This window comes from Protopterus annectens, chromosome 4.part1 (assembly GCF_019279795.1).
Source record: "Protopterus annectens isolate FY-2018-M chromosome 4.part1, PAN1.0, whole genome shotgun sequence".
NCBI classification, from domain to species: domain Eukaryota; kingdom Metazoa; phylum Chordata; order Ceratodontiformes; family Protopteridae; genus Protopterus; species Protopterus annectens.
In genome coordinates this window covers 87,023,502-87,038,547 of record NC_056734.1, presented here as the reverse complement: position 1 = coordinate 87,038,547, position 15,046 = coordinate 87,023,502, and the positions used below count along the sequence as shown (strand labels likewise).

Genomic DNA, 15,046 nt, shown 5'->3' with positions numbered 1-15,046 from the left:
GCTATCCTTACTTCCTCCTTGCTAATCAAATGCACTTCATGATTCACTAACCGCACATCATCCAACCTTCTCTCCCTCTCATTCTCTTCATTCATCAGCCCCACAAAGTATTCTTTCCATCTGCTCAACACACTCTCCTTGCTTGTGAGTACATTTCCCTCATTATCCTTTATCACACTTACCTGCTGCACATCTTTACTAGCTCGGTCACTCTGTCTAGCCAATTGGTACAGGTCCTTTTCTCCCTCCATAGTATCCAACCTTTCATACAACTCTTCATACACCTTATCCTTAGCCTTCGCCACCACTCTCTTTGCCATGCACCTCATCTTCTTTTACTTCTGTCTACTTTCTTCATCTCTCTGACAATCCCACTTCTTCTTCGCCAGCCTCTTTCTCTGTATATTCTCCTGTACTTCCTCATTCCACCACCAGGTCTCCTTGTCCTCCTTCCTCTTTCCAGATGTCACACCAAGCACCTTTCTAACCATCTCCCTTACTAGCTCTGCTGTGGTTACCCAGCTATTGAGTAACTCTTCACTGCCACCCAGTGCCTGTCTTAACTCTTCCCTGAACTCCACCTCACAATTACCCTTTTTCAATTTTCACCATTTGATCCTTTTTGTCGCCCTCACACTCCTCCTCTTCTTCATCACCAATATCATCCTACAAACCACCATCCTATGGTGCCTAACTACACTTTCCCCTGTCAGCACTTTGCAGTCTCCAATCTCCTTCAGACTGGCCCTTCTACATAAGATATAATCCACCTGTGTGCATCTTCTTCCACTCTTGTATGTCACCCTATGCTCCTCCTTCTTGTTAAAATATGTATTTACCACAGCCATGTCCATCCTTTTCGCAAAATCCACTACAAACTGACCTTCTGCATTCCTTTGCTTAACACCATACCTACCCATCACTTCCTTATCCCCTCTGTTCCCTTCACCAACATGCCCACTGAAATCTGCTCCAATCACTACTTTCTCACCCTTGGGTACAGTCATCACCACTTCATCCAACTCACTCCAAAATTTTTCTTTCTCATCCATCGCACACCCAACTTGTGGAGCATATGCACTAACAACATTCATCATTACACCATCAATTTCCAGCTTCATAAACATCACTCTATCTGACACTCTTTTCACCTCCAAAACACTCTTAGCATACTGTTCCTTCAGGATAACCCCTACGCCATTTCTCCTGCCATCCACACCATGATAAAACAATTGCCCTACTCACAATATCAAGATTAATTTCCCCCTTTTCTCATGTTTTGCCTTGCTCTTCAGTTTCTTTTCCCTGCAGTTATTCATTTATTCAGCATGTTCCATCTAAGTAAGACTGCACTTTGATAATTGTGGATCAAATAACTGTATTACACCAGAGGTTCAGGAGACCACAAGGTCCCAGAAGCTGTAAAGGTTCTACATACCCTGAGGTACATTTTACAGATTTCTTAAATGACCTTTTCATTCAATGATTGCCCAAACAAAAACCATGATAAAAAAAACACTTTTTTTACTCTTCAGCTTTGTTTTTCTCTTCTTCCTTTCAGCATATCCAAACTAATCAATGTAAAATCTGCAGTAGGAAAAACTATATTAAGCTTGGGGTCAGCCACCAGAAGCCATGAGGCCTCTAGATGCTCTGAGGTGCATTTTAAATTTTTTAGGCAACCATTTCATCCAACAATGGCCTGAATGAAAACCATGAGTAAAGAAAGAAATTCAGCCTTACACTTTGACGTTGTGTTTTCTTGCATTCTATCAACACTCCCTAACTGCCCAAGACTATCCTGTAATACTTATATTAAGCAGGGGTATGGGGACAGCTAAGCACCCAGCAGCCATGCGGTTTTGACTATGCATATGGAAAAGAAATTCAATCTTACTTTTTTGTTTCAAGGAAGAAATAAGTTGTATGCATGCAATCCATACACCAGTACACAATGAACTGAGAAGACACAGATTTGTCAGGATATACCTATCACATATGGTAATAGTACCAAGTTCCTCTACTCCAACCTCCCCACCCCAAAAAAGGTAGTCACTTTCTGTGTATTCCCATGTCAAACTGGACTTAAAATTCTGGCACAAATGCACAGTTATATTTCAAGCTGATGCTGTTATATTTATATACAGCATACCTGCTCACCTCCTTCCCCCAAAAGACAACCACCTTCTGTGTACCCTTCTGATGTCAAACTGGGACAAAACTGGGGAAATAAACAGAATATAATGTACTTCTTGTCAGACATACATAAATGGCATTCTCCCCAAAAGAGAGCCATCTGTGTGTGCATCAGATGTTTGCTTGTGAGGAAAAAATAAAATAATAATGACTACAATAATATTTCCAACTTCTTACTTTTAGAGGCAGTACAGTGCTACTATAAAAGCTATTCTGACTCTCTGTGAACCACTCTGACGTTTGTGAGGAAAGTTAAAGAAATAACAACTATACTATTCCTACCCAAACACAAGATATAGTGACCTCTGAGGTTTGGGAGGAATATGAAAGAAATAATGACATCACCAGCGCCTACACATGTACAGTGATCTTCTGTGTTCCTATGAGCAGGGCTCATTTTAGACTAGGTAGAGTTCAAGGCAGAAGTGATTACTAAGCCCATGTCAAAATCCACGTATACAGCTTTGCTCCACAAATCACAGCTGTAAGATATAACTAAGCATCTTTTTTAACCAAGCTTCAGAGGCAGTTAGGATTTTAAATTGATACAAGTTAATCAGATGTATTTATATTCCTAAAACAGGTAGCACCAAACACCTACTACAAAAATTTAAATCTACATCATAATATTAACTGAACCTGCTGGTTGAACAGATCCTCTGCCTATAGAAAAAGCTCCCTCTCCATATCTAACAAAGGGATCCACTAATTCCCTTTAAATCCATCCTGGGTGTACAGATGGGGATGTGTAGAATTACCCCTGGTCTGTAACTCAGACCAATATGGAGAGAAGAAGCAACATGGGAACTGCAGTGGCCAAGTTCCTAATGATCAACCTATTCCTGACATTAATATGGACTAGCTTAGCCTTTGCATTTGATTACCCAATATTAAAGTAATAATTGGACAATGGCCAACATGTGCTAATAATAATGATTTCTATGTTTTAATTTTATCTATGTTTTGCAAGGAGCATGAGAAGCCTTAAGAATCTTTGACTAGCAATAAATATGTTGATGTTATTTTTTTATTACAACTCTTTAAACATCTTTGATAATTTTTATATGCATTATTTCTATAAACTTGATAAAACATGGCTCCATCGGGTCTATATCAGAACAACAAAAGCGCATATCTGCGACTACATAAAAGTCAATACATAATATGTGAAACCTGTAAATAGCAAACGGCCATCAGAACAACGAAAGAGTATATGTGCAACTACATAAAAGTCAACACAAAATACGTCAAACCTGTAAATAGCGAATGGCCACATAATCAAATTTTATCCTGGTGAAAAACTTCACGTGGCCATTCAGAAAAAATAAAAATTAAAAACCATTATCAGTTCACCCCCCACACCCCCTCAACTAAATATACCAACTCCGAGATCACACTGTTGTGAAAGGAAAGGGCAACTCCGTGTAGATGGCCAACTACCTTCTTGCCATTTGACATATTCATCAAATCACTTAAATGCGGTTAGATGAATATGTGTCTTTCTTTACGTGTTCGCTCAAAAGCAGTTTCATGCTTTTAATATAGATCCGCTCCATCTACTGGGTAAAAACACATTTATGATTATAAAGGTCATCTGTACCTACAGTGCACATAATATGTATAAGTGACCAATGGATTAAGCATATCAAAACTAAAGTATTGTGACACATGAGTTTCTTATTGGTTGGTATAATACCAGTGCTATATATATAAGACAACATAGACTAGAGCTGGGAAGTAGCTGGGGCAGAATGGAGTGATTAACTATGGAAGACTGACTAGAGTTCAATCTGTTATTTAAGTTCTACAGGATGAGGTTGCATTGTTTTAAGTATAGACTGTGCACTTACACAGAAAACTGTTTGATCAACAAATTTTGATCGACTGATCAAAGCACACAGGTATACAGATGATCGACAGGTGTGCAAGACTGACAATTCCCAAGTAGGGGAATTTTCCTTTTCCTTGGGGATTATGAGATATCAAAGTTAGCATGTACAAAGTTGCTATACATAGTTAGCAGGTGGGGTGTAGGGAGGCTTGTAGATGGTTTGCTCCATTCTGTGGTAATCACTGGACCATGCACGGAACATGTTGTTATTTGCAGTTTTGATGTTTTCACATCAGAATTATGTGTGCCAGTTCAGGCGAAGAGTCAGTTCAGTGCCCTGCACCCATATATGCATATATGTATGCATATATTTTTTTCTTCCCAAGACCTTGTCTAATGGATCCAATACTGGCACCAAATTGGCCCATTCATTCTGGGGCTATGGGAGCCAGGCAACTTTGGGCTGGGCAGGAGCCCTACAACCAATCTGTTCCCACCTGAGAGTCCCCAAACAGTTCTGTATTCCCAGGTGAGATGGGTGGTAGGGAGTGGGCCAGCTTCTTGGCTCTGGGGAGGTAGCATACCCTCTTCCCATTTGGAGAGCCTGCAACCCCCTGGTGGCTCTGTTGAGGACATTATTTCAATGACCTTAAGAGAAACATGTTTTCACACACTGAATTCCCCTCAGTTTATTAGTGCTAAATATGTTGACTGTGCAAGCTCCACTGGCTGATTCTCTATTGGGTAAAACCTAGTACTCCCACTAGGTACCACCAAATGCAGCCAGCCAAGCCATCTCCTTCTCCCCAAGATGGCCACTCACTCCTATCTTCTAAGGTCAGCACACACAGGCATTCTAACCACTAACAGATTTTTCGTCACTTGTCATGTTGTCTGTTTTAGTAAGACACTATTAATTTAATTAATTCTAATCATCTGATACACATTTGATCAAATGTCAGCATCTAAGAAAAAGTACTAATTTATAAAGAATACTTGGTTTAAAAAAAAAAAATATATATATATATATATATATATATATATATATATATATATATATATATATATATATATATATGTATATATATATATATTTTATTTTGGTTGAGAGAGGCAAGAGTCTTAAACCCAATTTGGTGATGATGAAAACACATGTAGACTATCAATGCACATGTAACACCATAGGTGTACCTTACATGTACTATTTATTTGTCTATGAGAGAGGAGATAACATTATTAGTGACAAGTTATCAAAACTGCAGTGAAGTACATATGGGTTATTAACTGTTTCACAAATGAACAAATTCATACTGTACAGCTATTACAGACTAGTAATGTTTTCATGCATGTCGTTCATACTACTGATCATTAGCAGTACTATTACACACCTTGTACTTTGTAGAATGTAGCATATGGAGTGCCATTTATGTTGAATACATAACTACAGTCTAAGTGGTGGAATTCGCTAAAATGTACCTCCAAAATTCTTCACTATATTTATATAATATGACACAGGAATACTGTGATAAGTACTGGAATACTAATTTTGAGCAAAGATGAAATTGTTATCAAAGTGTGAAAGCAATGGTCATGAGATGTGCTCACTTATAAGAAACTGAGTATGAAACAATATGAGACCTGTATAGACTCAAGATAGCTACAGATACTATGAATGCCTATTTGAGTCACAGCTTCTATGCTAGCCTTTTCCATGGAGAAGAGATCCCTCTTGCAAGCTATACAGGATCTATGTCAGACAACAGCTAACATACTTTTTTCTTTTCTAATTTGTGGGATGAAGTGTAATATGTTTATTTATTAGCTTTGCCTTGTTCAATGTAAAATATATATTTCACAATTTATTGTAGATAGCTGTAACAATGATCAGTACCTGAAAACTGAATATTGTGAATGTTATATATTTCTGGTCTATTTCTTTTTCTTTTTTTTTTTTACTGAGTAAAATTCTGTGTCAATGTTTACAGTGTTGACTTCTAGGTATGGTTATTCTTTTCTCAAGACAGCTTAGAGGTCAATCGTTCCATTCCATTTACCCTACTGTTTGAGTCTTTCATCTTTGCTACATGAATTTCAACCCATTCTTCCACTTTTCTTAGTTTTTCCCCTCATGAGGTTTGCTCTGAAGTATATCCATTCTGAAGTTTCTGGAGGTCTGATAGAATAACCTCTATGAATTTTATCTCTGTCTCTTTGGGGAAACATATGGCATCACTTGGTATTGTCTGCATTTCAAAACATGTAAATATATTTTATCATTTCTTTCTGCAAGGTTTGTAAATCAAAATGGGTATCTTTCTGAAATGCTTTTTTGTTAGTACTCGCAATGTTAAAAATTCACTGTTATACTCTGATGTGTCAGAAGATAACTGATTGATTATAGTTTTCATTAACACTAACAGTGACTCATTGAGGCTTTCTGACATCTCTTCTCATCATGACCACTTGCATACGCAAACTTGGCTGCTACCTATGGTGTCAATCAGCCAGGGATATTTCAGCAGCTTGTGAATTTATAAATGTACTTACTGTCAAAGAAACAAATACTGCTGGTTCTGTGCTCCTCTTCAATATGCTGTAATTTCTGAAATTTCAGCTTGGTCACACCCTTGAGCTACACAACAAATCAGAATTCATTGCAAAGATCATGGGTGGGATAAATGTGAAAGTCAGGAAAGTTTGAACACTGAAGTAAAGATAATGAATGCAGTGAGAAAAAAAAAACAGTAACAACAGTAGAAAATAAGTTCATTTTTTCTCTGGGAGGCAACCAAATATTATCGGCAGTGGATGGCTCAATATAGGTCTCAAGTGAACTTGATTTTCCTTCATTGTTTTACATTGTTTCTCATAAAATTATCAATTTTCTGGTAAATCACTGACGATTACAGTCTGGCACTAATACCAGTCCTTAAAATTTCACACATCCTATTCTTCAGTAAATATATTGTTACAAAACCTGTTGTTCTTTAACTTTATATATTAATTAGAGTAATAGTTAAAAATGTCTTTGATTTTTGGCCTTGTCCCTATCTCTTGCTCAATGAAATTGACAGCTGAGTGTTTTCACTAATGTACGTTTGTGTGAAGTACACTTAAAACTTGCATGGACATCTCAAAATATCATTGAGTTTGCCTCATTTCTGGTCTGTTCTTCATAAAATTTGTCAAATCCCTGAGGGCTGCAGTATAAAATAATGATAGTCCTTTGATTTTCAGAATTAATTTCCTTCATGAAATGCTTATTAACTGTTTTAACAAATCTAGAAATATATAAAAACATTGTAAAATGTCCATGATTTTATTTCTTTGTCCTTGATTATCGTGCTAAGAGGTTGACAGCTAATGCCTGTGATTTGTCTAGAGCAAACTTGGAATACTTTAGTGTGTAATTACTATTTGTGTGGAATACAACAGAAATATGTCACAAGGCATATCACAATCATATATATGACATTTATACAGCAGTGGTTATAATTGTTCACTGGGGTCAGAAGCTGTCTGTAGATGAAAGTAACCAAACTTCTTGTCCTTTGCTAATTTTAAACAATCACTAATGTGGCTTTGCAGGCCCAGTGTGTATTTTAAATATGATGAATACCATGCCGTAATTACTATTTGCTTCTGTGAAAGAAAGTTGAAGTACATTACTAAGACCATTATTTTTTATCACAGTCAAACATCTGAGGTGTACAAAATTAGTAACATGGCTGTAATTAATGGATGTGGAGGCTGCCTGTCGATAAAAGTGACTTAGCACTGGAGATGTGTAATCTCTTTGATCATTGCTAAACAGCAGGAACTGATCTGGCATTGCAGTAGTAGTGTTGCACACTGTTCTGTATTTGCTGAAAAGGATGTTTAAAAAGGCTGGAAAATACAGCTCAGAGCACTTAGAAAACTCATGGTTTCTAGGGATGCTAGTGACTTCCCAAACTCGTGTTGTATTGAAAGGATGCAGGAAAATGCTAAAAAATATGATAAAATGTGAGAAAAGGAAGAAAAAAAGTAACAAGAATGGTGTGGGGAAGCTAGGGCAGGGGATAAAAGAAGAAGATGGCACTAATAGAATGAGAATGCAGTGGGGGAGTGATATGAATCCCTTCACTTATGGCAGTGTTGATGCAGACACTTTTATGATTAGATATTTGTATTATTATGTTAGTATATTTGTTTCTTTTTATAACATTTTAAGAAAAATAAATAAAAATAAATGGACTTTACAATAACCTAAATATGTCTGACTCTATCACGTTCCACAGTGGTACATTTAGATCCTCCAAAATAAGTACATATTTGGAATAAATTAAATCAGTGAGCAAAACCCACTGGGTTTAAAACCACACCATTTTACTTCACTCTCCATATATGTTGTTTTTTTTCCCTTTTACATTACTACATTAATCATGAAAACCATCTCAGATAGACTGAACATACTATGAGGCAATATCTGGGGGGGGGGGGGGCTACACCTAGATAATAATCTGATTCAGCAGGTTGTATTTTGTAACTCACGTTTGACACATGACAGATGTGTAGCACAGGGGAATGATGTAATGAGATACAAATAATCTTCCAATTGTAGAGCACAGGATGTGGTAGTAATTCAGCCCTCTTCCAACATAAAAGCATTTGCTTTTTTGACACAGTTTCATGTGAAACTATGGTCAGCCTTTGAAAGTTGGAATACAATATTAGGAATGTGATAATGTTGGTCTGAGCTTAGGCTATATCATGTGAATAACATACAGATACACAGAATGCAATTTTTTATCATAATTTTTGTACTTACAGAAATGTGCATATGACATACTGTTAATGCATTTGAATTGATTTTAAACAATTATGTTTATTACGAGCAACACACGATCACATGACAGCAATATATTGTACTTACAGAAATGTGCATATGACATACTGTTAATGCATTTGAATTGATTTTAAACAATTATGTTTATTACGAGCAACACACGATCACATGACAGCAATATATTGTACTTACAGAAATGTGCATATGACATACTGTTAATGCATTTGAATTGATTTTAAACAATTATGTTTATTACGAGCAACACACGATCACATGACAGCAATATATTGTACTTACAGAAATGTGCATATGACATACTGTTAATGCATTTGAATTGATTTTAAACAATTATGTTTATTAAGAGCAACACACGGTCACATAACAGCAATATATTCACCTGAAGGAAACATTACTGAAGTACCCTAGTTAAATGCACTCATCTTGCACAGGGATTAGGCTATATAATATTTTCATTTGTCATTATTGTCATAACCCCAGTATGATATGCCATCATCTTGTACAGGGACTACTGTTCATTATCCGCGCTGTTTATTTATATGTCATTACTGCCATATCTTAGTATACTGCATTGTCATTTGTTTAGAGGTAGATATTATGTATTAATTTGTGTGTGAAAATGTGTGTGTCTGTACGGGTATGAGCATGTGTATAGAAGAAACTAATTGATAGTCATTATTCAACAGAATACATAAATAAAGCAAGCAAGTCAACTTGTCTACTCAATGCACTACACACACACACACACACACACACATATATATATCTAAAACACACACACACACACACACACACACACTTACACACACACACACGCACACACATAGCGTCAGAACCCACATGGGCAGTACCTTTTTGATCATGTAACAAACCTTCACATGCATAGAACTCACCTTTCAAGCCTTGTGCTCCACCCCACACATACAACACCATTCTGATAACACAATAAACCCTCGCATGTCTGCGGGTCACCTCTCAATTCTTGCAAACAAAAACATTCAGACTCATCAGCACTCTCTCACACATCTCAAACTCCTGACATATGTCTTGTATAACAACAAAACAGTTTTTATTTAAGATAGAATTATTTTCCTGAAAACATCCATGTATATACTATTGATATACATGGATAATAGATCATTACATTTTCTCAACAAAAGTGTGCTCTTCAGCAGTGGACTCAGTGTCCCAATACTTAATCAAACGGGATCCAAGAAAGGGGACAGCACTCATAGGTGTGTGTGTGTGTGTGTGTGTGTGTGTGTGTGTGTGTGTGTGTGTGTGTGTGTGTGTGTGTGGTGTTTGTTTTGGAATTTTTTGGTGCCTAAATACATCTTTAAAGTCCTCAAAGCAAGACAGTTGAATACTTAAAAAACTTACAACCCAATCACTAGCAAGATAGCAGTGCAGGGTACAGAGACATGGCATTAACCATGAAAAATATGAAAGAAGTATAGCAAAAACAGAACAATGCATTATTTTATATATATATATATATATATATATATATATATATATAATGTATACATGGCAGTTTATTTAAGAAAAATCAATCATTCTTACAACGGGTTGAAAACTTTAACTCATGTTGTTATTAAAGTTTAACAATTAAAACAGAAAACCACATTTCAGGCATAATAAATATTTTCCTTCAAATTCTATAAAAATGCACATGCTAATAATAAAAATCTACAGCATAACTCTATAGGTACCTTGAAAATAGTGTTATTAAGCAATGACCTAAAACAACAATTTGTTGACTACAAATAAATATAGGGAAGTACATATCAATATTAGTCTCTCTCTTTCTTAATCATGTCATCCTAGGACAAGTATAATTAACGAGGTACTAATAAGAGGTTATAAATGTAATGTGTGGCCTAATTAATGAACATATTTCATCTTCATAATAGAACTTACTGGGAATATGAATTCCACTTCAAAGAAGATGTTATGATAGCTGTGTAGTATATCAGCCTACTGGACAAAAGGGATAATGCCCTGACCCAGGTGACCTCAGTTTGATTACTGGGTCAGGTATCTGACTGTGTTGGTAGGGAGAATGGGCTCACCTATCTGGGGGATGGATCATGCCAGATGTGTCTGTATAAAGTACTGATAGAGGCAAGAGCTCAGAGAGGTGATGTAGTGGGTGGGGCACACAGCCATTGTGGCCACCTCTGTGGGATTGCCGGCATGCCCTAGATTCTACCTACTCCTCATCATCTGTTCAGCCTGACAAATGCTATTGACAGCATGATGCAGAAGGGCATTACCCCAAGAAGAATAAAACCCTACAACCCACAGTACAAAACCGCCTTGCTCGGCCCTTTCCGCTCTCACAGCCTGGCACTCTACACCCCTTAGAACTTGCAAATGGGGGCATGGGACACTTTGGACATGGGCTTTTTCAGTGGAGAGACCTTCCTGGCATGAATAACACCAGGAAGGATCCAAGGGTTTGGAGAACTGAGAGGAGGAGCACTATGGATGAGGTACTAAAGAGCTTGAAGCAACGGATAAAAAATGAATGACTGGCGATGTAGGCATATGTCACCACTACTCTCTGTAGCATCATTATGCAAGGGATTATAAAACTGATGTTAAGTTCTGAGCTGAACATTTAACAGAAACTGATCTGAAGACAAAGGTGTCATTAAGGAAACCCAGAATTAACTGACATCAGATTATTACACAAATCATAACTGTTGTGCATCTTCTAGATTTCAAGATACATGAGTGCAGCTGTTTATTGACTTGTTAGCAAAAATTCTGACATTATATAGTACCCGTCAAATGCCTCTCAAAGCCAGTTAATTTCAGCAATATCTTGGAAAATAAGATAAATTTGTGCATCTGTGTTTATATGCAATCAACCCAGTCCTTTAATTTCATTCTACTAGCTATGCTCAAACCTCTCTAACACATAATGTAGAACTTAGACCAGAAATGCGAATATATCTGCAATTATGATAAAATAAGGCTTTAGGCTTCTTCTGTATCAAAGTAAGACTTCATGAGATCCAGTGTGGGCAACCAGTTGTTTCAGAAAAAAAATCCCCAGCACACGTTACAATGCAATGTTATGAAAAGTGAATTTTGCTCAGTGCATTAAAGGGTAAAATGACTGCTAAAATGAGTTAGTAAAATGTTATTTAATTTCCACCTGCAGGCATGTAGCACACATCCACCTAATGCTGTGATCATCAAAATACCTGTTTCAAATACAAAGAAGCTAAAAATCAGCTACTAACAGTAGTTCAATAACATTTATTGTTGGTTTCAGTATAGATTATCTATGCAAGGCATTGCCAGGAAATGTGTGTTGTGCTACTAGCCAACAGCTTACCTTGCCATCCTGGCTTGCAAACAGGTCTGATAGTAATATGAATGACAGCATCCTGAGCAGCCTGTTTCTGTCCACAATCATAGGCTGTAACTTTGATTGTGTATTGTCTCCCTGAATCATAACTTAACATCTCTGTGTTTCGAATATTTCCTGGGAATAAAAAATAAATAAATAAATAATTGATGCATGTGCAATAATTACTTTGTCATATTGACAATATTGTCAATTGTTTCAAAAGGCACACTGTATATTTTCAAACTAGTTCATCATACATTAGTTACAGAGCACAGACTGAGTTAGCAACAACAAAGCAAAATTTACTCAGTTAACAAATATGCACTCAGCTCAAGCAAAGGATTTTGGTTTTAATTGATCATGATATGCGTGGCTTACAGTTGATAAGACCACTGCAACATCCTGAGGACTTTCTCGTAACATTATTGAAATGAATGGTGTTTCCTCTTTTCAGCTTTGCTTTTGGGACAGCTGAAGACAGCACTCCTTCCATATAAAAGAGAACTGAGAAGTGTAATATGCAACTTACGCCTCATTTTCAACTAACTTTCAAAGAAGTTGCCCAGACACTATGAAGAAAGCAATAACATTTTGTAATTTTATAATCAGACTTCAGAGAAAATATGTACAACAAACTTTTCTAACCCTTCAGTCATCTTCTGTGAATGAGCCAAGCACAGAAAGTATAAAAGGAAATCTCTGATAGCATATTCTACAGGGGCAGAGCATGTACTGTGTGGATACCACCTAGGACAACACACAACTAAACCAAAACATCAGCTGTTGATTTTATATCATGGACCATTCCTTCAGTGTCTGCAGTAAACGGAATATTAAAAAGCAAATAAGGCCTGATTTCAAAATACTGGACATTTTGGAATTCTTTGAAATAAACCAAGTATAACAACTTAAGCAGGATTTTTAATTAACACTAGAGTTAAGTGTTGGTATATGCCCCTGCTTAATGGCTTTGAATTCTTCATTAACAGAACTAGAACATGATAACAATTAACCTGGCAGAGACATCTGTGTAAACTTTAATAATCTACCCAGTTTGCACCATTACTGCGCTGTATATCTTATTTGCAAAACACCATACCCTGCAGCTGAATTTGTTTCATTTCCATTGAATTTTGTTATGATGTCATGGATGCGTCTGCAAGTGATACATCAGTGTGCTGCTAGGAACAGTTAAATAAAACTATATAAGTCTCTACTCTCAGATTACCAAGACCTGGCTAAAAAATCCGAGGGTGAGATGGAGTGATGAAATTCTCTTTTTATACCCAGTGATGTCAAATAGGACTTGCATACCTTCCACTCCACATGCATAACTAAGTGATCTTGATATCTGATTACAGACAGAGTCTTCTGACAAAGAGTAAGCTAACTTTGAACACTATACAGTACATTTCTCCAACCCTTCCTATGCATTATCACTGATAAGGATTAGTATCCAGTCCTCAAGTGTCAAATCACAAGAAAAGAAAACAATCCTTGATCTGAAGTAAAATTATGGATTCATTTTATTCTTGGTGGAAAACAATTCCCTAATACTTACTGTATATACAATCTAAGCTAGAACAATGTAAGTTATTTAAAGTCAGCATTCTGAGGTTTACTTAAAATCATCAGATCAAATTATAGATGTTTTTGGAAATACCAGTCTTCTAAAATACTGATTTCAAATAATACCACAAAATAGTTTGTGTCACTGGTGAGTCAAATCACTCAAGATGTGCCCCAAAAATTAACATTCCTCCAAGGTGCTAAGATATAAGATTTGTTACACTACATTTGGGTGGTACAGAGGCCAAAGTTTCCCATCTTGTTGGAGCACATAAAGTCTGACTCCTGTTGATACAAACTGTAATACTGCAGTATTTCAGACTTTCTGAAATGGTAAGATTTCAAGAAATCCTGGGTTTTGCCATAACAATTAAAAAAATAATATGAAAAATTATCTTCCACACCAGACTTAAATACTGACAACAATGTGTCTTATGGCTAGAATCAAGACTGTCCCCCGGATTTACTAATCTGCCTTGCAGGACTAAACTAGTCCTGCATGGAAGTAGCATTTTAAGAGGAGGAAGGCAGCGTGCCATGCATAATAATGAAGGCACGCTGCCTGAGCTCCAAATCCTACACTGAGTGTGGACAAGTGCAGGGGATGTGTCTGAGAGCAGAGCTCTCAGAATAAACATGCCCCTGCAAAGTAGAACAGAAGAAAGTGTAAATAAATGAGCAAAACTGCTCATAGGTGTCCACATATCTTCACCAACAGTCCCCATGTGTTCAACAGCAACAGTACATTGAAATAAAATGAAGAAACCCTTGTATTTATTTTTTTTAAAACCCCGAGTACAGCTAACCGTAGGTGCACAGGTTTGCCCATCGCTTAGCTATGGTTAAAGCAACTGAAAAGGCTGAAGAGGATAACAAGGAATATATATGCAAATGAAGCAACACAGCAATAGTGCAGTGGTTAGAGCATCCATCTAACGAACAGGCATTCCCTGTTTGAGTCCAACTGCAACACATTTCATTTTCCATATGAAAACTGTATATGAACATATATTTACATCTTTTTGCTGTATAACCCACATAATAACATTTAATTGTGAACTGAAGTACTGCATGAAATGCACATGTGATGTGTCAGTGTCATAATGAATAAGGCACTAGCAAAAAGGTTTAAGCACAAATAAGCAGTAGTAAGCAAGTCTAAGTGCAATTGTGCGGGGGTAAGCATTTCCTACACAGATTAAGCAAGGTAGAAGCTAACTAAGTGTAAGAGACTGTAACC

At 36.7% G+C, this 15,046-nt stretch overlaps 1 protein-coding gene across 1 annotated transcript in view; it reads right to left on the bottom strand.

The window, feature by feature from the left end:
* Window positions 1-15,046, bottom strand: part of LOC122801175 (calsyntenin-2-like) — a 2,452,991-nt gene that overhangs the window by 97,195 nt on the left and 2,340,750 nt on the right. Inside the window, exon 6 of the mRNA XM_044070739.1 lies at window positions 12,223-12,372. Coding sequence (XP_043926674.1) covers window positions 12,223-12,372 — 150 coding nt within the window. The remainder of the gene's footprint in view (window positions 1-12,222; window positions 12,373-15,046) is intronic.